The sequence below is a fragment of the Alnus glutinosa genome, chromosome 2, assembly GCF_958979055.1.
Source record: "Alnus glutinosa chromosome 2, dhAlnGlut1.1, whole genome shotgun sequence".
Lineage (NCBI taxonomy): Eukaryota > Viridiplantae > Streptophyta > Magnoliopsida > Fagales > Betulaceae > Alnus > Alnus glutinosa.
In genome coordinates this window covers 5,322,995-5,349,199 of record NC_084887.1, presented here as the reverse complement: position 1 = coordinate 5,349,199, position 26,205 = coordinate 5,322,995, and the positions used below count along the sequence as shown (strand labels likewise).

The 26,205-nt window shown below is 33.7% G+C and overlaps 2 protein-coding genes across 2 annotated transcripts; one reads left to right on the top strand and one right to left on the bottom strand.

The window, feature by feature from the left end:
• Positions 1-15,860: 15,860 nt before the first annotated feature.
• LOC133859522 (indole-3-acetic acid-amido synthetase GH3.5-like) lies at positions 15,861-18,241 on the top strand. Its single transcript, XM_062294942.1, has 3 exons — positions 15,861-16,313; positions 16,493-17,421; positions 17,503-18,241. Exons 1-3 carry the CDS (start codon positions 15,907-15,909, stop codon positions 18,093-18,095), a joined length of 1,929 nt encoding a protein of 642 aa, XP_062150926.1. The 5' UTR covers positions 15,861-15,906; the 3' UTR covers positions 18,096-18,241.
• A 3,087-nt stretch (positions 18,242-21,328) lies between these two features.
• LOC133860218 (putative F-box/FBD/LRR-repeat protein At4g03220) lies at positions 21,329-24,912 on the bottom strand. The gene is made up of 3 exons (XM_062295863.1): positions 23,884-24,912; positions 21,741-21,923; positions 21,329-21,640 (listed from the first exon to the last, which is right to left on the bottom strand). The coding sequence occupies exons 1-3, from the start codon at positions 24,910-24,912 to the stop codon at positions 21,329-21,331; spliced, it is 1,524 nt and encodes a 507-aa protein (XP_062151847.1).
• Positions 24,913-26,205: the final 1,293 nt, after the last annotated feature.

The following is a 26,205-nucleotide window of genomic DNA, read 5'->3' as shown; positions in this document are numbered from 1 at the left end:
ATACAAGTCGATTAATAAAAGAAATCCTCTCATTTTCCAAGAAAGATTAATTGATGTTGGGCACTACCAACTTGATGGGTTAAGTCACACGCACGTTAACAAATCTCCATATTGACTTGAATTCCATCAAGTTTAATAATACAAATCTCCTTGAGATATTTTTGCCAAAGCCATATGGGCCATTACAATCCACAAGTGTCACTCAAGTTTAAGGATCTCTTAAATTTGAGCATAAGACCTGGTTTAGACATAACATCACTCTTCTCTACCAGTCCTTCTGGCCGCAAAACGTTTTCAGCTAACTTTGTCTTATTGTAGAATTAACCATTTGCACCCAATAGTATTCTTTCTCTTCAATAATTCTACTAACTCACAAGCTTTACTTTATTATCGTGGCTCCACCTCTTTTAGCGTACCATTCTGAATAGATGATTGATTTTCATTAGCAACTATTAATGCAAAAAAAAAAAAAAAAAAAAAAAAAAAAAAAACACCCTATATCCTGAATTCTATAACTCTTGAGTGCTTTTGTTTGTGCCTTATACTAAAAAATAAGTCTCTTCTTGGTGTTGTGAGTCTCTTAAAAATCGTTCCCCATCAGTAGTAGTGTATATGTGGATATCCACAAGGTTATTTGTTATATCTGTGCCTGCATTCGCAAAATGCGAACATCACTTTTAAATATCCGCATACGTGCCATTTTTTTACAATCCTCATATAATTGCGGTTATTAAGTGCAATTATTATCTGCTATCCGCAAATAGGTTATGAGTCTATTTTAAAGGCTTTTAAAAATAATTTTGACCGATTTTTAGTATTTTGGACTTGTTTTGAAAATGTAACGCGGTACCAAAAATATGTAAAACCGAGAAAAAAAAATGAGTAATGGATACGACCTCAAAATAGTCATGGTAATTAATGCTCACAAAAAACACCATTATGTTTTATTATCCATGATTCAATGAGCATAACAATCAAGCCAGCAAACATAAAAAAACATAAATAAAAAAAATTATATTACAAATTCATAACATAAAAAAAAAAATAATAATAAATAAAAAATTGTCTAAATATTACACATTTAAAAGTGGAATATATATATAAAAATATAAAAAATATATATTAGATATAAAGGGTATGTAGATGTGGTTATTATTCGCTTTCGCATACCTTAAAACCGCTATCCGCATCCGCACTTGCAGATAATGATTTTTGCTATCTACATCCACATGTGCGTAAAGCAATTAGTTGATGCAAACAGTTAATATCCGCTTGCATATCACATCTAACTCTCATCCATGTGAGAACTCTGGTTATCAAATTTAATCTCCACGACTTGTTCCCCTTATGCTTGTTAATTGATGCTTCATCCTTTCCTTTTCCTAGCATATAGGCCTCATTAAACACCACTTCTCTGCTAATAATTTTCTTATTTGAAACCAAATCCCATAGCATATAGCTCTTAACACTAGTTTCCAAACTAAGAAATATGTAGTTTCTTGACTTTGGATCAAATTTCAACCACTCTCTACTTTGCATTTGAACGTATGTAAGACAACCAAATATTTTCAAAACTAAATAAGTAACTGATTTACTTGACCATACTTCTTCTGGAACCTTGAAATCAATTGCTTCAGATGGAAATCAGTTGGTGATGAAGCATGCATACTTAACTGCTTCAACCCAGACACTTCTTGAAAATCTTGTATTCAACCTCATGCATCTTGCATTTTCCAATAGTATTCTATTCATCCAACTTTGTTATGTTGTGGAGTATGCTTAACTGTGTAGTGACGAGTAATGCATTTTTTTGTTTTGCAAAACTCTAAGAATTCAGTCTCCCTATATTCCAAACCATTATTGGATCTCAAATACTTCACTTTTCTTTCAATCTAATTTTTTACCTGCGGTTTCTACTGCTTGAAGATTCATGAAATAAACTTAAACCTTTCTTGAAAAATCATCAATAAAGCTGATGAAATAATACACAGATCTATTTGAAGATACTACCACTGGTCCACAAACATCTAAGTTAATGTATATAGTTAATAACACATTTGTTCATATGAGATACCTCCTTAAAATTGACGCTTAGTTACTTCACATACACACAATACTAGCAAAATCCCAATTTGCATGACTTCACACCTTTCAACAAATTCCTCTTGTAAAGTTCAAAGATACCACGCTCGCCTAAATGGCCAAGCCGCATATGCCACAAAATCATATTATCATATCTGGTTCTGCTGAAGTGGATGTTGCAACTCTATCTGTAACTGTGTTTTCAAGTAACTTATACAAACTGCAAATTGTATGACCTTTCATTGCCACCAAAGCACTTCAGTTATTTTCATGCCTCCATCTTTGATTGAATAACAATATCTCAAAGAATCGAATGTGCTTAAAGATAATAAATTTTTCTTAAGGTCTGGAACATATCTAACATTAATTAGTGTCCTTACAACCCCGTCAAACATCTTGACTTTTTTGGAACCAATTCCAATAGCCTTACACCTAGCATGATTATCCATCAGACCAATAACAACATTACTTGATTTAAATGTGTCAAACACTACAAAAATAAAGGCATTTATGGACGGTTTTTTTCTAGAAACCGTCTAGAAAAAAAAATGAAAAACCGTCTGCAAAAAATTTATTATGGACGGTTTAATAAAACCGTCCATAAAATTCCAGACGGTTTTGGATGAAACCGTCTATAAATGTTATTCCCAGAGAATTTTATGGACGGTTTTTACCAAACCGTCCATAAAATTTAAGTTCCAAACGGTTTCAAAAGAAACCGTTTGGAAATTTTTTTCCCGCGCCATGTCATCAATCCGTGTGATGCCCCCAAATTTCACCACATCCATCCGATTTTTTTCCCAGTCAAAATCACAATCGTCCGTTTCTATTGACAACCAAAATATTTGAACATTCAAAGCTAAGAAAGGATGGCAAGCCATTATCTCAAAACCAAATCAAAATCCACAATCACCACCTCAAATTTCAACTAAATGTTTTACTCTCGGCAGTCAAAACAAAATCAAATCCACAATCAGATTGCCAAATCCATCAGAAACGTCACTTGCCCCGAGCATCGCCCCGAGTAGATGTTGAAGAGGTACTAGAGCCCAAACAACGCCACGAGCTCCAACGTCTTGAATAAGCTGCTGGATTCTGCGCTCTCGTCGACACTCTTGGGCACCAAGGTGGCAGAACCTCCAAGCTCTTCGCATTGCGATCGAACTCAGGAGCGGGGATCGAAGACCAAGGCCTGAGCTCGAACGAGGACAGAGATCACAATTGGCGAGGGGAGTTAGCAAAGACGGACACATTGGCGAGACCGTGGGGCTTCGAAACCGACGAGGCGCGTATCGGGTCGAATCTAGGGTTGAAGGTTTGGTTCAAAGCCCTGCGAGGCTTCGGGAGAGAGAGTGTGGGTGAGTGAGAGAACGGAGGGCTCAACATTTTCAAGGCCAAATTGTTGAGATCTCAGAACGGCGGCACCGTTGGCACCGTAGACGAAAATTAACCCGACGGCACCGAACCCTAAACAAAATAATATCATTATATAATTAATTATATTAATATAAATAAAAAAGGGGATCGAATGCAAAAAAATAAAAATAAAAAAATGTAAATGTCCCAAACCGTCCAGAAATTCATTTAGCGACATTATTTTCTAGATGGTTTTAAACCGTCAAGAATTTGCTTCTTTCTTTCTTCTTCTTTTTTTTTTTTTTTTTTTTTTTTTTTTTTGTAGTGAAACAACTAGCTATTCGAATACATATGATCTGAGCAACCAGAATCCAAAACTCATGAATATATGAGAGAATCTGTGCTTGAGGAAACTGAGAGAAGATCTGTGCTAACCTCACTATTGTCATTGGAGTTGTCATTGGCAACACTGACTGAATCTGTAGAACTTTTCTGAACCTTTTTTTTTTTTTTTCCTACTAAATCCTATTTCAACACCATGCAAAATCTTTTGTAGTGACATTTCTTATGACAATAATAACACTCCACATCTTTGGCATCTGACCGAGATTCTTCATCCTTTAGCAAATGTGACTGAGGCCGACACTTCCTACTTATGTCATTCTTCCCCTTAGATTTATGCATTCCTCGCTTTTGCTCAAACCTCACCACAAGCCCATTAGCTTGATCATTAATTGATAGGTTTTTTTATTTTTTTTATTTTATTTTCTTGTAACATGTGAAAAGAGATAGAGCTTTTGTCACTTATTCCCTTGTAATAATTTCCTAGCCAAATGATCATACGAAGGGGAATCCATGCCAACAAAAATATCGCTTTATTTCTTTCTCAATAGTTAAACTTTGGTATTCAACATGTTAAACTTGTTGAGGTACTCAAGCAAAATTGTACTTTCTCGTATTTGAAAACCATATATCTGCTTCTTGATGTACAAATTATATGTTAAATTCTTTGCTATTTACAAACTCTCTAATTTGTTTCAAAATGTCTATGTTTTTTCTTCATCAATCACATTGTGAATAACTTCATTTGATAAATTAAGACAAATCGCATGCCAGCCTTGGCATCTATCTCTTTTTGCTCATCATCATCCATCTTTTAGGGTTTATTTGCCTTTCTAAATAACGCTTTATAGACTCCTTGCTGATTCAAAAGATCTTTCCTCCTTTGCCAAAGAGAGAAATTTTTCTTGCCATTAAACTTCTCAACTCATACTTGATGTTTGCCATATATATTGTAACTGCCAATGTGAATACTGAACTCGTCTTTGATACTACTTGTTGTGCAAAGATTAAAATTACGATAAATAAGACAAAATAATCACACAATATCACCAAGACGTAGTTCTCTCGATGTAAGGTGCGTCTACAGATGACAGTGATCATGAAGAAGTTCACTATCAAAGATGAAATACAAAATAGTGAAGATAAAATCACTCAAAGCTCAAATACACTCAAATCTCACTTTCAGATTAAAGCAATTCTTCTCTAAAGGTGAAAATAAAAAGGCAAGTAAAAAGACTAATTTCTCTTTTGCTAATACAAACAGCAGCTCTGTTTTCACTCTACTATCATGCTCTCTCTCTCTCTCTCTCTCTCTCTCTCTCTCTCTCTCTCTCACGCACAAAAGGCTCTCTTGTTGTTCGTCCAGCACATCAAAGAAGAAACAAAAAGATTGTATGAAACTAAAAGTGCGACTCCCATTTTTTTATAAAACACTAAGTTGGCTACCAAAGACCAAATACAAGTCGGTCAATAAATGAAGAGAAATATTTGGTTTCATTTTCTTGTATATCTCCTATTCATTTCCATTCAAGAGATATGCAAGAGAATTACACCAAACACATATCATGAGAGAAACCCTCTCACGTTCAAAGAGTAATTGTTGTTGGGCTCCACTAACTTGATGGGTCGACCAAGTCACACACATATCATAACTTTAGGGGGTAGGCATACCCATTTTTGCACACTCCTTCAATTCGCACTATATATCTAGACAATAAGTTGCGTTTCCTTACAGATCTGTGCCTTTTGCCTTACTTTCCAGGGAAGGAGATCGAAGATGTGGTGACCAAAGGTGGGGAGAACATTAAAAGAACTAGTTGAGAATTAAACAAATATAGGTAAATATGTTTCCATCATGATATATAGGGGGGATACGATAACCTAATTTTCCACTAGGTAAATATGTTTCCATCAGAAAAGTGAACTCAAATTAAAAGACACTGCCCCTTCTTCCATATGTAAAGATAATCGTGCTTAATTAAAGACAGTGATACTATGTGCCTACTTCGTGGTCAAGCTAGAGTTACCAAACAATGGACCTACATGTTAGCCAAACTAACTACACGATTAGATTGGGAGAAAGGTCCATCTCGGCCATGCCACAGGCTTGGATTGGTCATAAATTAAACTTCAAGGCACAAATCATAAGAGGTGCTTGTTAGACAAGGAAATAAATAGTCAGACAAATATCATATATAATATATTCTAACAGTGCTTTTGGTGTTTCAAGTTGGATTAAGCTAAATGTGCTTAATCAGCTATGGAGGATTGTGGCTTTGTAATAAATAGATTAAAAAATGTCAATCCTGCTTCATATCTCCTTTTGTCGATCCATCTTGTCATGCTTTTCAGCTTTGGATGAGTGCTATCCTGCCCACCTTCACGACATCGTTAATCAAATGCATTAATATTGGTCCAACAAAGTGTTGATCACCATCTTTTCACCAAAAACTTACCTGGTAATTGTGCCGACAGCTCTATCTTTTCGGGAAAGTGCTGCTTAGGCAGATCATAATGATGTTTGTCGGATATCTTGTAAAAACAAAAATCAAAGTTGAAACCTAATGCTATATTGTTTCTAAAAGCAATCCAGATTGTCATCCCCACTGTTGTCTAAACGGGTATAGACTGTATAGTGTTAGTATACTATATATAAAATTGGAAGTTTTTAACCTAGCTAGCTAACGATCAAACTGATTACTTGGTGCTGGTGGTTTCTTATAGGATTATAAACCATAATTTGCTAATCAAATTAATAGGATTATATGGAGATGAATCCTATCTCTAACCCCTTTGATGCATGCATGGGGAATAGGAAATACATAAATTTGGATTCGTTTAGTGCTTAAAAAGTCCCAGAAAAACCTTCAATTGTAAAGAAAAAAGAGAAAGAAAAAAAGAAAAAACAAATGAGGCGAATATTCTTTATGAATTAAATAAATTTGTAAATCAAATCTTTAAAACCTTTCCCTACTAGAAATGATTTGAACGGGTATCTATTTGCATGAACATGTGGATATATAATGTGTTAAACCACCGCTTAACATGATATAAGAGGAAATGTTATGAATTTGAATAATAATTTCATTATTTATTTTAGTTTTAATTAAATAATTTGTGTTAAACTCTATTTATTAATGGAAAGTTTGAATCCACACATAAAAAGATAACGATAAATATTATTTAAATAATTAAATTTATCATTTTTTATCTACCTAAATATGCTTCTTAATTATTTAAAGAGATCGAGTTGATAAACTCAACTAGATATTCCAAACTAATAATTAACACCAATACATATATACAACGGTGGCTGAACGCTGTTGCAGTTGACAGGCAAATAGTGAGTGGACTAGACAGGTACGACTAATACCTATATTCGTAGTTAACCAAGCTAGGATGAAATTATATTGGACCCAGAAGCAGAAAGTGAGCCTTATTTTTCAACAACGGGTTGGAAAGTAATTCCCATGACAGTGAAAGGAGATGTATAAAAGACTGAGTCATCAACAATCTAGCTATATACTATTCAGACGTCTGGGAGACAAAGCAAACAAAGTTACAGAAAAAAGTATGAAGAAAATGCAGTGGAACAGTCGAACATAGAAGCATGATTAAAACTTTAGAGATATCGAATTTTGATAATCTTCATTTGTTATTATTGGTCCTTGGAAATTTTCCTAGTTAAAGAGTAAAAACACCTTTGTCTTGTCGGTATTTTTCAGTATATATATATGTAGCCGTAAAGCTAAAGTTGTGTTTTGAGCTTTTGTTGCTGCTCATCTTTTCTTTCAAAGCTTTTTTCTACACTTTGAAATCATGCCATTGCCATTTCTGAGAAATTGTACTGAGTTGTCGAGCGGTCACGTACATGTCGCCATATTCAAATAAATACATCTCCCCTAGTCCCCTTGCTCAAGCTCTTGTGCTATCTCACTGTGTGCACAGCGATCATGAAAGAGAGAAAGGTGGTAGGTGCGTGTGGGCCTGCTTCATGATTAGGTCATTTAGGCTGCCTAGTAATTCGTAGCATCTTCCTTTTAATTATTTTTAAAAAAGTTTAAGAAATAAAATTAGTTTTTATTTTTTTATTCAAATACATTTCATTATTTTTCTCTATACGGCCGGCTATTAAAATATTATTTATTTACAAAATACAAATTTTATACCTATTGTCACATTTTTTTTAATTACAAAATTCAAATACAGTCTTAATCAAAAGGAACAAAGATAAGCAGAAGTTATATTTATGTTAAATGCAGTCTTCAGAGAAATATTTATATTAAAATAATGAAAGAAGTTAGAATAAAGTTGCTATGAGTGCTATAAAGGCTTCTAATTTATAAAAGGCCCCACAAAAATGGTCTTTTATATTAAATTTGTTAAAAAAAAAAAAAAACAAAACAAAACAAAAGGAAGTGAAAGGCTTTAGAAAAAAAAATTCAAAAAAAAGAAGAAGTGATGTAGCATGTTTAAAATATTTTTAAAAAAATCAAACTATAACATAACCTATTTTCTTTTTCTTTTTTTATATTTATATTTTCTCTTATTTTCTTTCGCAACTTCTAATATTGTGCTTCTTGATTCTATTATTCCTTATTTGTTTGATATATTTTATATGTTATACTTACAGTCAAACGCTGTAATTTTAGTTGATCATTTTTACGAGTTTCAATCGCTCATTATTAATTTTAGTACACAACTAATTAAACCTTAATTACAATTGTTTCTCTTAATAAAATAGTTTAGGCATAGTATCCATTAATTAATAATTTCACATCTAAAAAAAAAAAAAAAAAGGCAAAAGACTGATTTTAAAATTAATTTTTTAATATTTCATATAAAAACTTATTATACTAATATATTAAAAATTAAAAATACGGTATTTTAGTTTAACTTCTTTTATTGAGCCGCCCCACGTAATTATAAATTATTTTGGACCCTAGCTAGTAGCCATAGCCCATACGTAAACTTCACAGATCGTAATGATAGGGTAACACTACAAGTCTACAAGTCTACAAGTCTACAAGCAAGCAATCCTGTTTTGAGTGGACGTACTTTTTGTCTTATGCATTACAATTATGTAGTTATATGCTTGCATGATTCCACAGCTCTGATCAGTAGGGAACTTAATAGTGTAAATAATTTTATATTATTTAAAATTTTAAAAAATGTATTAATAATGATTTGGTTTATATGGTATTAAAGTTTTAATTTTTGACCATAAAATTGATGCTATCAATTTCGAATAGGTTTTTTACTTTTAATTTTCTTATCTACCATTGCCTTCCCTACTATGACTGAAAGAGTTATTTTACGGCTCTAATTGCATAATTTAGAAGCACAAATATCTTAGGTTGTTCTGCAAGTTAAGAAATTGAAGGAATTCATAAAGCTATGGAAATATAAAGAGAATAGCGGAATAAGAGAAATTGGAGAAAAAGGTTTTTATGGGTATATAATTCGGTGTTAGACACTTATATTCACCGTTACGGTAAAATCCTCTAGGGCTATATGTGGTCTTATTCCATGGTATGATTGTGCATGTACAAGAGGGTCTATTTATAGGAGTAATGCTATAGACTATCTTTTTATCTTTCTAAAGTTGATTTAGCTTTTAAAATTATCATTTGATCAAAATTCAATAATAATTCATCCTAAATCTAATGATGAAACTGTTATTATACTCTAACACAATTAAACAACTGAAACAATGGTTACTCTGTTCATCATATAACGATGAGGTGCAAAGACATTTAAAGTGAAATAGAATATAAATCTATGTACGATGAGTAAAAAGAAATTCACACATAACTCACTTACAATGAAGAGTTAGTGTTAAATCTTGAAGTTAATAAAAAAACTTAAAAAAAAATGTGAATTTAAACATTTTCTTTATGTGTGGGCTTAAATTTTCTCTCAACAAATTATGTCCAACGTACATACATGTGTCAAATTTAATGAATTTGAAGATGAACTACAGAGTCAGAATTCAAATATAAGTCCCATATATAATCTAATACTATATTAAATTTTCAATTATCCTAAAATCAACTTAAACTGTTGAACAATAATTAATTTTTCCATCACGTGACACCATTGTTGCATCGAGGTAGCTAGGGATGGACATGAACATAATCTTACATCATTATTCTTCAACCTTTAATCTATTAACGAATCTCTTATACATCTAAATTATATATTAATGTGCTTTAGTTCTTATGAAGAGGATAAAGATTTTTAACAATTTTATTATTTAGATTGGTAGTAAATATAAGAGAGTTAATGTGTAACCTATCTCTTCCGGTAAATAAAACAGCAATAAATTGCTAAAAATCAAGATATGACAATCTTATGTCATTCTTCAACCTTTTGTTAAATATTGATTAAATTTTGTACGTGTTGGTACAATCTGCAACATAATTTCCAAGCTATCTAATAATGTGGGCTGAATTGCGGGCATGCAAGTGACTTGGTTGAATAATAGTACGTTAAAAAGCTGTTTAACCAAAACGAGGCATTAATTAAGAATTATATTCTAAGCGGACCACAAAAACAACAAAGCAATTTTGTCTTACTTGAATAAAAATTAATAATAATTAGTGAGAAAGCACCGCAAGGATAATTGCATGTGGCACATTTGGCGAGTGCAAAGCTGGAATTGCCATTATTTAGTAGTTCACTGTTGTTGTAGCTAGCTAGCTAGCTAGCAAGAGGAAAATTCTATCATGGAGACATGGACCCCTAGTGGGAGGGGGGTTTCCTACATCACCCTTACCCCTATAATTGAGTAGGGTAGGTGAGAGGTTTTCGATGGATCAAATAGGTGTTTGGGCAGTTTGAGCATCTGTTGGGATTGATATGCTGCAGCAAGGACCTCTTCCAGTTCTTTATACCTTGAACAGAAGATTGTAGAAAACCCTGATCTAGGATTTTTATACTTGGAATGCATCATTTTTGTGATTTAGTTCCTACATGCATACATGTTATATACCGCTTTATACTAAATATGAAAGTGTACTTAATTGTTTTCATTTATACTGTACAATTGACTCTAGGGCATTAAACTAATTATAACATTATAATAAGATTTCAAAATTAAAATTTTTTAGACTTCATGAACAGTGTTAGAATCTGAATTCATTGGGAAGTGAACATGTTAGTCCAACTCAATGAACTAATGTTCATAGATCTAGGAAAATGCAATTATAACAATTCAAACAAATTGCCCTACGCCCATGGTTTGGCAGAGTGGACCAGTTTCGTTTACTAAAAATTACCTCATTGGATCCATAGCACCAACTATTTGGATAACTAATACGAAAGAGAGTTCATATGAGAGTTTATATAAACTCTTTCACATTAGTCGCTCCTTATCCATAAAGTAAAGGGTTTGGCTACAAAATAAGAAAAGCAATATAGAATTATATGATCATCTCCAGTGTTAAGAGAAGTAGATGAAATTAGGTAAAAGGGGTCAATGATAGAAAAAGAGTTGCACAAGTTTGTATGGTACAGTCAATGCTAAAGAAAGGAAGTGAACGCAAATTGATGCGAAAACGTACAAAAACACTATTAGGAATATAATCCCACATAAACATTCCCCCAAAATCTTCAAAAGCGATCTCAAAAATCTGATCACAAAGCACAAAGCACCCTTGCCTTTGTGCGGGCTCCAAGCCCTGCACCATTTCTCCTGCTTAAGCAACCGTCTCTTTTTTGGGTTGACTGTTGGGAAACAAAGCCAAAAGAGGGTGGGGGACAGCCAACGGGTTAGCAACACGTGGAGATTCTGAAAGTGACCGTCCTTGCTCAGAGGGCGACAGCCGGAGAGAAGGACGGGATGGGACTCAAGTCAACGGCTTATGGTTGCCCCCCAGTACAGTTTGTATTGTCCTATTGTGCTAGGTCATAAAACTCACCATCACAATCACCTTTATTTTTAGTCAATAAGTTTTTTAAATAAAAACCCCCCCCATATTAACGACAAGACACAATTGAACGTGCTTCAACACGTTTGTCTAGTTGAATATCTCTATATATATATGTATATATTTATTTAACCTTAGTTTCTCTTTTCATCTATTTTACATTTGTTAATATCACATGTTTTAGTGATTTTTTCTTTAAAACAAATGTCTAAAACACGTTAATTCAATCGATATAATCAAAGAATTTTCAAGCTTTGGGATGGTTATTGATGGAGATAGAATTACCGGGGGTCTCTAGAGCATTAGATATGCTTTAATTAAAATAGATGTCTCATTTTAATAGATTAAATTAGAAGAAAAGATTTCTCTTGTTAGGTTTTTTAATTTTTAATTTTTTTTAACTTATACATTGTTATATATATGGATTTTTATATTAGGCCAGGGTGTAATTATTTTTAAACAGATACATCATGTCATATATTTACAGTATCATATTTTGGACAACCAGATGTGTGTAATAACATCTTTATTCGTGAAATCTCAAGAAAGGTCTATGGATGCAATTATTTCTAAAATAAATTTGCAGGTATATATATATATATATATATATATATATATATATATAAATTTGAATTAAGTCCCACTATCAATGAAAATATCTGATTGGACAGTACCATTTGAATTAAGCACTGTATATATAAGCAAATAATCAAAAATCTCTTTGGAAATAACCGGTTTCCATTGAAATTCTACAGTAGTGTATAGTTAAGCTCATTTCTTCTCTCAGCTAATACGAAAAGGACCTTCACAAGAAGCTTCAAACGTGCAAGAAAGCATAAACATAATGCAGTACTTCTTTTGGGACATAACTTTTTTGATTGGGATTCAAATTAAAAGTAGTTTACGCCAATCATCCATAAAATTCCACTTCTACGTACGTACTGACTACGCAAGCCCATACGTACGAAAGACAGAAACATTGGCGTACATCCTAAAACTGATGGTAACCTATCGTTGAGTGGACATGCAAATCAGATGGCGGCCAGCTGTTGGATTAATCATCAAGTAAAGATACATCATCTAACTTCGTGGTGCAGGGTGTTATCATGCATAAATATTCTCCAATGATTTTGTTTACGATTTTGATTTCTACACGTGTCCATCTTACATAGTTTGGGCAGGGCAGCCAACACACGTACACACATATATGTGTACGTATTTATCTTGAATTCCAGCAGCCGGTTGCTTATTAGATGAGAATGCATGTATCATATATTGCTTTCAATTCCCACCATTTTTATTTGTTAATTATTTGTATGGTTTGTCAAACATGCACCTAGCATATATGACATGATATATAACTCTTTTCGAGCCGTTCGTGATTCTTTCATTAATTGTTTTTTTGACGGAATCTTTAAATATTTTTAGTTTTACTTATTGTGTTGTCATAATCTTATTTGTGTAAGCCCCTCCGATTTTTAAACAATTTCCTTTTTAGGGTTGTTCTTAGAATTTTTGGTTTTTGTTGAGTTTCTTCAATAAAATACTTATGGAAAAAGTATACATACCCCTGCCAAACTACCACTATATTGTCAATGTGTCTCTTAAACTACTAATTGTGTCAATGTTCCCCTTAAACTACTAAAAACTGTCAATGTTCCTCCTTAAAGCCAACAAAAAGATAAAAATAACCCTAAAAGAGTTTTAATAAGACAAAATATATATATCCTTATAAATTCAAAAAAAAAAAAAACTAAAACTTTAAAATAATAATAATAATAATAATAATAATAATAATAATAATAATTAAAAAGAAATGATTTTTTATTGAAAGATTGAAAAAAAAAAAAAAAAAAAAAGGAGAAAAATGAAAATTCAAGGGGGTGGCACAAACTGAAAATTATATAAAACAAAATAAAAAAAAAATGAAAAACAGTGGTTTTTATTTTATATACATATTTTTTTTATATAAAAAAAATAGTTTTATATATATATATAATTTCAAGAATTTTTATAATTTTATGAATGATATTTGTGTCATTGTGAGGACATTGACATTATTTAGTAGTTTAGGGGAGAACATTGACATACAGGGGCGAAGCTAGACCTAAGCTTGGGAGGGCTTGGCTCCCCCAAGCCCCAAGATTTTCTTAAAAAATAATAATAATAAAAATAAAAATTTTACCCCTAATTTTTTTTTTTTTTTTTTTTGTTTTGTCTCCCACCCCCCAATTTTTTTTTCCCAATTTTGACCCCCAAATCCCAAATCCTAGCTCCGCCTCTGTTGACATAATTGGTAGGTTGAGAGCGCATTAACAATTGAATGGTAATTTAAGGAAGGTATGTATACTTTTTTTCAATACTTTAAAAAAAAAAAAAAAAAAAGTTTAACATGACATGATATAAATTCTTGAAACTATTCGTGATTCTCTAGTTAATTATTCTTTGACAGAAACTTTAAATTTTTCCAATATAATTAACTTTTAGTTTTATTTATTTTTATAGATACATGAAGAAATTTCTTCATGTATCTATTTTTATAATTATCTTTCCTAGTGTATTTTAAAATATACTAGGAAAGAAAAACAAACAACAAAACAAGGTTGGGCAACCTAAAATTAAACTTGAAATATAAGTACATGGAGGCAATGTTTCCAAAAATGCAGACCTAAAAATTCGTGACACAGATGTCAAGAATCAGGGGCCACCAGGTAAGTTGGTTTGGTATTGGTAAAGAGCCTTGATGACCCAAACACAGTGTCAGGGATGAACAAGGGGAAGGAACAAAAAAGCCCAAAAATATACAATAAATAACAAAAACAGTAAGATAAACAGTAGTTGTCCAGTTAAAGGAGGTGGGGTGAGAGCATTCCCTGATGGCACGTGGGTTCCACGCGCCACCAAGGAGAGGTCTCTTAGCAGCCGGAATCACCGGTTTTGCCCAGCTCCACCGATGGCCGAAGCGGAGTAAGGCAGGGGGAGCGGACGTGGCTGCCTCGCGTCGGTGAGAGCGAAGGGTGTGTGTGGGCCACGAGCTGGTGAACAGACAGCGATGGAGAGAACGGCGACCATCGGTGGAGGCCGGGGACGCCAAAGAACTTGTTGGTGAGGTGCGTGTCTTGTAATAGTTGATAGAGGAGTATAAATCTAGATCCAAAAATTTCAGTCGTAACACCTTGCCAAAAATTACAAAGAACTCGGTAGAGGATGGATATAACCAAAAACATCTGCTGTGTGGAGATAATAAACGTAAAAACATTAAAATGGTGAGGAAACATCATAAGAGGCGGGATAGATTCCGAGAGTTTATGGCTTATCTCCCAAGGTCGTAGAAGCTGTGAAGGAAGTGGTTGGATGGGTAAGTAGAAAACAAAAGGTGGTAAGTTGGGTGAGGAGACCTCATAAGAGGCGGAAGGCAAAGGAAGAGTGGGGGGGAGGGAAGCTATTCGGCTTCCCTCCCACGTCGGTATACACACGAGAAGGTTCAAGGGTTAGAGGAGAGAGAACGGAGAAAAATAAAATGGTTTTTAAAGAAGCAATTTTAGTTTTATTTGTTGTACATGTTGTTAGGCGCTTGCTTAATTGTGTAAGTTCTCTTTGATTTTTAAACTTTTTTTTTTAGGGTTGTTTGTGGAATTTTTGGTCCATGTTGAGTTTCTTCAATAAATATATGCATGTAAACAGAAAAAGAAAAAGAAAATACAGCTAGCATGACATATATTATAGGCAATAAATCAAAACGTTACCCAAAAACCATATGATATACATATATATGGCATACTATATATGATACTTTAGATGCAAGTGGCTTGAGAAATCGGCGTCGGCGATAGAGGAAGATATACCGTGAAGCAGAAGCCACCTTTTTGTAACGAAATTACGGAGGCCGCTGCCGGTTATCTAAACGACACCCGTAGTACATGCGAGCATGTACCCGGTTGCCCCAGCTGTACTTACCGCGAGTTTACCGGATATTGCCCGTCCGCTCACCTCCTTTCACGGTCCCCAGTCTTTGAAATTTTCCCCCAGATGGACCGAGAGGCCCGGTACCAAACAGTTTCCCGGTTTTCCTTGTCAACCAGGCACGCCTGGTATAATTTAACGTAGAAAAGTCACCTTCAAGTGGGTTACAGCCATGCGCCACCTTCAATATTTGTACATTTTACTCTCTCTATCTCTCTCTATATATATAGATATGTTCTTGGCCTCTCTACTTCAGTTCTCTAGAAAAACTTTTTGTTTGGCTAGCTCTCACTGCATGCCTGTAAGTGTAACCATGCCAGAAGCTCCTGTATCCGAGCGTGGTTGTTGTAGCAGTAGCATTATTATCGATGGCGAGAACAAGGCATTGGAATTTATTGAGGAGGTTACGAGTAATGCCGATGCAGTTCAAAAACGGGTTCTTGGTGAAATCCTTTCTCGTAGCGCCAGCGTTGAGTACTTGCAACGACATGGCCTGAACGGGCAAATTGACCGACAGACTTTCAAGAACGTCGTGCCGGTTGTCACCTATGAAGACTTAAAGCCAGATATCGACCGTCTTGCCAATGGCGATACTTCACCGATTCTTTGTTCCCAGCCCATCTCTGAGTTCCTTACTAGGTAAATCTTTAACTTTTTTAGTCTTTTGGTGTTTTCCTTTTACTGTTTTTCATGTTATCAGAAGTTCAAGCGACATACCACTTGAGTCAACCGGGTTCTTCCGACTTAGCTTTGTAATCTGTGTTGCAGTTTTCTCTGTTGATTGACTTTTTCCTTTGGATTGTTATGTGCATGTGTAGCTCTGGAACATCTGGTGGGGAGAGGAAACTGATGCCAACAATTGAGGAGGAGCTGGAGAGGAGGTCATTGCTTTACAGCCTTCTGATGCCTGTGATGAGTCAATTTGTTCCAGGTTTGGACAAAGGCAAAGGAATGTATTTTTTGTTCATAAAATCAGAAGCTAAAACCCCGGGAGGACTTGTTGCACGTCCAGTTTTAACAAGCTTTTACAAAAGCTCACATTTCTCGAACAGGCCTTATGATCCATACACCAACTATACTAGCCCCAACGAAACCGTTCTTTGCCCAGATTCCTATCAAAGCATGTACTCTCAGTTGCTTTGTGGGCTTTATCAAAACACCGAAGTTCTTCGTGTTGGAGCTGTCTTTGCTTCTGGCTTCATTCGAGCAATCAAATTCCTTGAAAAACATTGGCTTCTTTTGTGCAATGATATTAGAACCGGCACCTTGGACCATAAAATTACCGACCCATCAGTGAGAGAAGCTGTCATGAAAATTCTTGAACCAAATCCCAAACTAGCTGATTTCATAGAAGCTGAGTGTAGCAAAGATTCGTGGAGGGGGATTATAAATAGGCTGTGGCCAAACACCAAGTATATTGATGTTATAGTAACTGGAACAATGTCTCAGTATATTCCTACTTTGGATTACTATAGCAATGGCCTCCCTCTTGTTTGCACCATGTATGCTTCTTCTGAGTGTTATTTTGGCCTTAATTTGAATCCTCTGTGTAAGCCAAGTGAAGTCGCCTACACCCTTATGCCCATCATGTGCTACTATGAGTTCTTGCCGGTTAACAGGAAAAATGGCTTCACCGACTCCTTTGCCAAGCCTGTCTCCCTCGAAGAGAAGGAAAACCAAGACTTGGTTGATCTTGTTGATGTCAAGCTAGGACAAGAATATGAGCTTGTTGTAACCACTTATGCAGGTATCATTCAACATTCACATGATTCAAATAATTAAATTTCCGTTTTTCTATAAGCGGTTTAACAATTTTTTCATCCTGCAGGCCTGTATCGCTATCGTGTTGGGGACATACTTCGAGTGGTGGGATTCAAAAACAAGGCACCTCAATTCAAGTTCGTATGCAGAAAGAATGTTGTTCTTAGTATTGATGCAGACAAAACCGATGAAGATGAACTCCAAAATGCAGTGAAGAATGCAGCTGACCATCTTTTGTCATTTGATGCATCACTCACCGAATATACAAGCTATGCCGACACTTCAACCATCCCTGGCCACTATGTTCTGTACTGGGAGATCAGCCTTAGCGGCCGGGCCGCCGCAATTCCTCCTTCCGTTTTTGAGGATTGTTGTCTTTCTGTTGAAGAAGCCCTCAACAGCGTATACCGCCAAGGCAGGGTTTCGGATAAGTCCATCGGCCCTTTAGAGATAAAGATAGTGGAGAGCGGGACATTTGACAGGCTCATGGATTATGCTCTCAGCCAGGGTGCTTCAATAAACCAGTACAAAGCTCCCCGCTGCGTGAAATATGCTCCCATTGTCGAGCTCTTGAACTCGAGGGTGGTTGCAAATTATTTCAGTCCAAAATGCCCGAAATGGGTTCCGGGTCATAAGCAATGGTGCACTTCTCAGAATTGAAGAACATGCAAGAAGTTTAGGAGAGATCAACCCATCTTAATTAGTTTCTTGGTGATGTTTTAATCTTTGAAAGAACAGTTCTAATTATGATCTTGTTTCATGAATATTTCATTTCCATTAATGAATATGGGTTGTTAACTAATTAATCTACTGATATGAGTTCTGAAGAAACTAAATAGTGGGAGTGACAGAAGATCATGCATGTTCAAGTTAATTTAGTCAACTCCAGCTTTGACAGGCATGAAAATTTACTGGCCATGCATGTTGGATGGAATTTAATCTCTGATCTTGGTCATTTGGCAAATTAATCAACGAGTTTTCACTAGTGAAGGATGATGCTCTTTGAAAATTTGGATTCCATAAAGATAAAGGAATCAACAACGGCGTGAAAACCGGCCAGTTTGCTAAAATTCGACATGCTGCTCTACTTCATTGACTGGATGGAATTGAGTGACTGCTATGAAGCCGTTGACCACACAATTAAAATTCATTTAACCTCCCTAATTGTGGTTGCTATTGCAATTACTTCATAAATTTAAAAAACTCTTAATTTAATGTAATAATTTTTCAATTGTTTTAAAAAAACTCTCAAAATACTCTTATTTCTATCCAAACAAAATATATATAATTTTTTTTTTCAAATATTCAGGCATAAGTATTTTTGTAAGTTTCGCTAAATTCTGATCCAACGCCTAAATTCTTGTAATTATTTTTTTTTGTTTCTTCAAAAAAAAAATGAGGAAATTTTGACCCTCCTCCATTATGATTTTTCAAAAATTTTAATGGATGGGTAAAATTATAAAAAAAATAAAAAAAGAAAAAAAAAATTGATACACTAAATTGAAAGTTTTTAAAATTTAAAAAATAATTATAAAAATAATAAAAATTCAGGAGTTAATTAATTAAAGTTCTCTAAAATCAATTTCCTGAAGATGAAAATGTATAGTCTATTAATAGAAAATCATTATATAATTAAGCAATTGTACCAGCAATATTAGAGAACCTGATCCGATCCACCAGTGGGCAAACCAGTGTGATCAGATTTATATATGTTGGAACTATTTGAGTCTATTTCTTTGTTTGGTACGGGAAATATATACTGATCTAGTTCTCCTCAATAATGTGAAAAGCCTACTGTGGGATACGTACTGTCAATTGTTTTTGGTAGCTAATAATAGATTAAATCAAACAAAAGTCCAAAGACATTTGGACGAACCCTAGGCCTAGACATGAAAACTAAAACAGAAAAGTACACACTCCTTCAAATTATTATTTTATTATTAATGTCCCTTTTAAAATATCAATTGTATCATGAATATCCCCCTAAACTATCAAAACAATATCAATGTCACATTTAATGCCAATAAAAAGACAAAAGTGACCTTAAAAGTTCTTCAATAAGACAAAAATATCCTTATAAAGTTGAAAAATAAATAAATGAAAAAAATTTAAAAAATAATAATTAATTTTTTTTCAAATAAAAAAATAAAAAACGAAAAAAAATAAAATGATTGCCTTAGTTTTTTGCTTTTTTTTTTTCGTTGTTATTTTTTTCATTATGTTTTATATATATATATATATATATATATATATATATATATATATATATATATATATATATATATATATATATATATATATATATATATCCGTTTTTAGAAAAAAAAAAAATTAATTAATTAAAAAAATAATTGTCTAATATTTTTTTTATAGTTTTTAGTCTTTTGTTATAATTTTAAGATTTTTTTTAAAAAAAAAATTATAAAGTATATTTTTTTTTTCATTGGGGGGACATTGACATTATTTTGGTAGTTTAGGGATGAGATTGATACAAAAGTAATGATTCACCACCACCCAAAGATACCACTTTTCACCATCTTGTCTATGTGGTAAGGTGGTCCTCCACTTAAAAATAAATAAAAAAACTTAAAAGGTAGTGGGGAGGTAGTGAAAAATGGTATCTTTTGGTGGTGGTGAATCATTGCTCCTAAAAACATGATAATTAAGAACCTTGAACAACGACAAAGTAAACAAGAAGTTCGGACACGATACCGCGCTCATGTGACCACTCTAAAAACAGGCTCGGTGGGCGCGATGTCAAGGTCCATAAAAGACTTGAGTTTGTCTTCTTTAACACCAATTTGTTTTAGGTAGAATGACAACTCACGGTATGATAAATGATATCATAGCCAGGAAGTCACGAGATTGAATTGCGGAAGTGTCATCGTGAGGCCAGTGAGAGATTGTTGGGACACAATGCCGCTCATTGCGACCACCCAAAAACAGGCACATTGGGCGCGATGTCAAAGTCTGTAAAAGACTTGAGTTTATCTCCCTTAACACTAATTGATTTTAAGTGGAATGATAGCTCATAGTCCGACGTATACAAGAAAACAAGCATTAATGCGGTAAGTTTAATCATTAGAGTTCATGTTATTTCACCAGTTGTTTTGGACTAATATCCTGCACCTTTGGCACTTTGCACTTGATCCAAAAATACTCTTTAATATATAGTGGGCTATAAGATTCTTAATAAAATGGGCAAATTTCACTTTAACTCCCTTGAACTTCTATCGCTTTTGCAATAGTCTCTCAAAAAGTTTAAAAACTCTTAATTTAGTGTATCAAACTTTAAAAAATTTACAATATCACCCTTGAAATGATTTTCCTTTAAATCTTAACGGATGTGTGAGAATTTCCTAAAATACCCTCATTTTTTTTTAAAATAAATTAATTGTAATTTAAGGGTAATTTTATAAAATTTACAAGGGTATAAGAGTCATTTTACCCTTTGACTGTCTGATCTAATCCCAAACCGGAATGGATAATATTGCAAAAAATTAGAAGTTCGATACATTAAATTAAATTTTTTTCAACTTTGGGAGGAAATTACAAAATTAAAGTAATGTAAGTTCGGGAGGCTAGGGTTAAGTGAAACTTCCCCTAATAAAATCCGGCCTCAATGGTAAATATTTTGGGCAGTAGGCTAGTTATTCAGACTCACTTAGTGTCCATTACATCAGTTAATGTACTTCATTCAATACAATAAGCGAAATTCATCAAAACTTTCAGAATATCTAAGCTGTACCAAGTCGATCTAAATTAAAACAGAATCTGCTACCGATCAAATCAAAAGAAAATTGACAAATAAGAAACCTAGAGAGAACAATTTTCAATAAACACGCCTACTTATGATTAGAAAGCTGATGAGGAATGTTTTAAATTAAGCTAGCCTAGTGAAATGAAATTTTAGCATTAGAAGAAGCCCAAGAGAATCCCATCATCTGTGACCTAATCTTTTGTCGCCTGAGAGAGTCCCTAGCACCGCTGCAGTACTGTCCTGTGCACAGAGTCATCTCTTCCAAGGCCTTTCCATGCTTGAGCAAAAACTTTGCCAGACTGACCTCATTCTCACAATCTAAAAACCCATGGACCTCCACTACCTTCAGATGGTGTAGGAAGGACTTCAAAGTCTGTGTTTGAGAGTCCCAAAATTGTTCTTCCTCACTGCAGCTAGACATCTCCCATAAGTCCCGATTCCATTCCTAAGGAAGGCATCCATGAAAAGAAGTGAAAATCAATTAATTGTTGAAGTTTTTACATGAACAAAATCAAGTATAATTGTCATTAATGTATAAATCTTACTCTTCTTTCCACCCTGTAATCGTTGATAATCTTGAGAATGAGGGTATGCAGCGTGGGAGAGCTTCTGAATAGGCATGCTAATCCTCGGACATTGTTTTTGTTGAAACTGGTTTGCAATTCCAGAGATTTTAGGTTATGAAACGGTTGTAGATAAACAGCAAAATAATTATTGCTTGATAGAATCTGCACCAAAAGAGGGTGAAACATTGGTGAGCCGATCTTTAAATGCATCTCCTACGTATTTCATTTTCAAATTTACCATTAGATTTATAGGATCACATTCAGTCCCACAAATTCAATGGTAAATTTGAAAGTTGGTTATATGGAAATTTATATGTATCATTTCTCTTATACAGAATTAGAAATTAGTAAGTTACTCAAACTTTTTTTTGTTTTTTTGAAAAAAAAAAAAATGATAACTTCACAAAAGGGTATCGAACTATCGGCCGTTTTGAAAAAATGGTACTGGACTTTTAAACGACTCAAATTAGAGTATTCAAGTTTCCAAACATTTCAATAAATTGTAATTTGTTAGGATTTGCTGTTAAATCCTACCAAAATTCTCAAAATACCCCTAATTTTTTTTAAGGAAAAAAAAAATTGCTTGAATTTAGGTATTGGTCAGAATTTAACGGAATTTGCAAAAATACCAATGCCTGAATCTTTGAAATTTTTTATAAATTTTTTTAAAAAAATAAACACAAGCAGTATTTTGAAAATTTTGACAGGATTTAACAGCAAATCCTAACAGATTACCCTTTATTGAGATGTTTGGAAACATGGATACCCTAGTTTGAGACGTTTGGAAATTTAGTACCTTTTTTTTAAAATGGCCGATAGTTCGATACCTTTTTGTGAAGTTATCTACCAAAAAAAAAAAAAAAAAATGTTAATAAACTAAAGAAAACTATCATATAAAGCCACAGCTAAATAAGGTGCAGCAGTGATGAGTTTTATAATATCAGAAAATGAATAACCTGCGACATTTGAGCCCACCATTTGATAGTATAGCATATAATAAGTTGTTCATTTTCTATATTCAGGTGTTCCCATCAGCGAATTCTCAGATCATGATTTCTTTTGGAAAACAATATAGCTGGACCAAAACTTCAGTAACAATACACAAACAAAATAAGAGACAAATTCATTTACTGGGCAATTTGAAAAAGCATTAGCCTTTTTTTTGGCTCGATTATATACTTGTATACATTGTAATTAAGCTAATAGCACTGCTGTGAAGATTTAAAAATAAAATATAAAGAGAGAAATAGCAGAAGTAATAAGAAAAAGAGTAATACTACACTTACACACACTCTCACTTCTCCACATCTTTATATGGCTTTTAAAATCACTATTGGCTTCAAAACTACCATATCAAATTCAATGATAGTTTTAAAAGCCACCTAAAGAAGTAGAGAAGTGAGAGTACATGTAATATTACTTTAAGAAAAATTATATAAGAAAATTTTGGAGTAGTTCGGTATTAGACTTCTATGTCTATCACTAAGAATTGGGCGCACTAAGGATTACATTGTGCTCCTATTTTTTTATTGATCTTTACAATATTAATTATCCTTATTTATAGATCAGAAAAGGTAGTAGGTATATACAATACAAAATAAGGCAGGTTGGAGAATAATCTAATAAGGAAAATATAAACCCAATATAGAAAGCAAACTATCTATATATGGTGGTGTGCTCTTTAACAACCACGTGGCCATGTGGGATCAATATAAGGAAGCGAACTTTTAATTAGGCCAAAACTTAAAAATCATTTAAGTACTATTAGATTAAAGTTAATTTTCTTGAGCTTCTAATTGACCATCAAAATGAATTTCAAAACTAACTATATAAATCTATAGCTACGGACTTCAGAATCAGATCTTGATAATATTTTTTATATCCTAATCATACAAGATTGCTGAAAACCGACCTTACCAATTAACATTCATGCTTTGAATCAATATATAGAAAGCGAAATGCTATTTAATATACTGTTATATGAATGTCATACAACTGAAATGATATGTCAGTAAAACTCAGCAATTGATTTACCTTTTTTATAAGCTCTTGCTGATGATTCAAATACCGATTTTCATTGTTATGTCGTAGATCAGAGAGAGAGAGAGAGAGAGATAAGTACCTCGATACACTTGCTTTCAAACTTCAAGCAATGGGCATGAGAGAGTCCAGACAAAAGATTGGATACACTCTGAAGCTTTTCACCACTTAAATCTTTATGAAGTACAATAAAACCAATGGAGACCTGACGAAGCAAGCTTAAATTCTCAAGCACACTGTTATCTGTAATGGCATTATATTCCCAGAGCAAGATTCTGAGTCTCGGTGCATTGATCGTTACACAACTCTTATCACTATAAGCATCAAAACAATATGATACCCGCAATCGCTCCAATTTCGGACCCGAAATATTCAAACCTTGAAGCTGAAAACAACTTTCCAGGCTGAAATCTTCCAGTGCCCGGCAGCTAACACTGAGATGTTTCAGCCCAAAGCAAGCGTCGAGATTCAATTTCTTAAGCTGCGGAAACGATGAATCTGAGAACAAGTCCACGAGTAAGGGCTCATTGTATAGAATGACAACTGAAAGAGACAACGTGTGGAGGGATCGAAAACCATCCCTCATGACTGACAGAGGAGGCAAACGAAAACCCGGGTAACGAGATTTTAGTTTGAAAACTCGTAAAGATTCACTCGCGATGACCGATCGGGGGATGTTGAAATAATCGTCAGTGGCGACCTCGACATCGAGTTGTTGAACATTATGCCTAGTGGCGCGGCGAATCAAAGCATTTAGACGAGAAAAACTCAGATGGGCACGAAAACGAAGAATCCTTATGTCGGAGTGCTTGTCGCGGAGGGCTAAAACCTGGGTTATGAAGTCCATTCCCGCAGCAGCCCAAGTATGCGAGTTTTTTGAAGAAATCCCATCTGGGTTAATGGTGGTGAAGTCAAGATCAGGGAAGGAGGACCAAAGAGATCTCCATCGCTTGGATAAGAGACTGGTTTGGGCGATGGATTTGATGGGAAGAAGGAAGAGAATATGGTGGAGGACAGCGTCGGGAAGATCGCTGATCCGGTCGATGCTATTTTGTGCTTCAGTTTCAGCAATGAGGAAAAGCTTCATGCGCTTTGCAGATCTTGTTTCCATGGAAAAATAGGTGCGTGCTCTCTCTGTCTCTTTTGTTCTTCAGTACTACTAGTCCACTTGATTGTGCTGTACGTGGAAGATGGTAAGGGTTTGAAACCTTCAAAGACTCAACTAATTAAGCTGTGAACGAGAACAGTGTTTGAGTTTGTTTCAAATCAGAACATTTGGAAAAAAAAAATTAAATTAAAACTTTACTTATAACTCTTATTTTTAATCACTTTTGAAAAAAAAATATTTAAACTTTTAAAAGTGATAATTTAAAGTATTCATCTTTTAATTTTTTTCAATTTCAACTATTCGTTAGAATTTTTAGTTAAATTCTATCAAAATTTTCAAAATACTCTTTATTTTTTTTAGGAAAAAAAATTACTAGAGTTTAAGTGTTGGTCAGAATTTAACGGAATTTACAAAAATATTCATACTTAGGAAAAATTTTATATATTTTTTTTTAAAAAAATAAACATATGGGTACTTTGAAAATTTTGATAGGATTTAACGAAAAATTGTTGAAATTGAAAAATAAATATATTAAATTGACACTTTTTAAAATTTTAGTACTTTTTTTTTTTTGAAAGCGATTAAAGATCAAGAGTTATAAGTGAAGTTTTCACTTTTTTTTTTTTTTCACTGTTATATATATTCCTTGTCGAGTAATGCTACATATCATCCATTTGTCCTCCTTTTGTCCTCCCAAAATTGATGTGGCTTTTAAAATCACCATTGGATCAAAATCCTATAATGATCTATCATAAATCCAATTGTGATTTTAAGAAGCACATCAATTTTAGGGGGACAAAAGGAGAACAAATGGATGATATGTAGCATTACTCTTCATTGTCATCAATCATTGATATGAGTTTCATGTTTGCTTTTTTAATTTAATTAGATACAACATCAGTGTTGTCGCTGTTAAATTACTATTAATTTTTTTAAGCATTACCAACTACTACTAAATGTCGTGCGTGGTTGATAATTAATTAAGTAGTTGTTAGTGAAAATATTACTGGTAATGATTTCCATTTTCTTTCTCAAATTTGTTTTTTTCCAATATATCGCAAACACGATTGGCTTCGTACGTACTACTGCCAACCGAGGAATTATGATTGTAACAATCTAGATGCAGCTATATATGGCCAAATTGATATATATATATATATGTTGCAAAACTTCATCCACATATATATAAGCTGCCTCTAATACAACCTTAACATTGATATAGAGATGATTTCAGGAGATTAGACACTACAAAAAAAGATAAAAAAAAAAAAAAATAGGGGGTCTTTAGCAGCAACA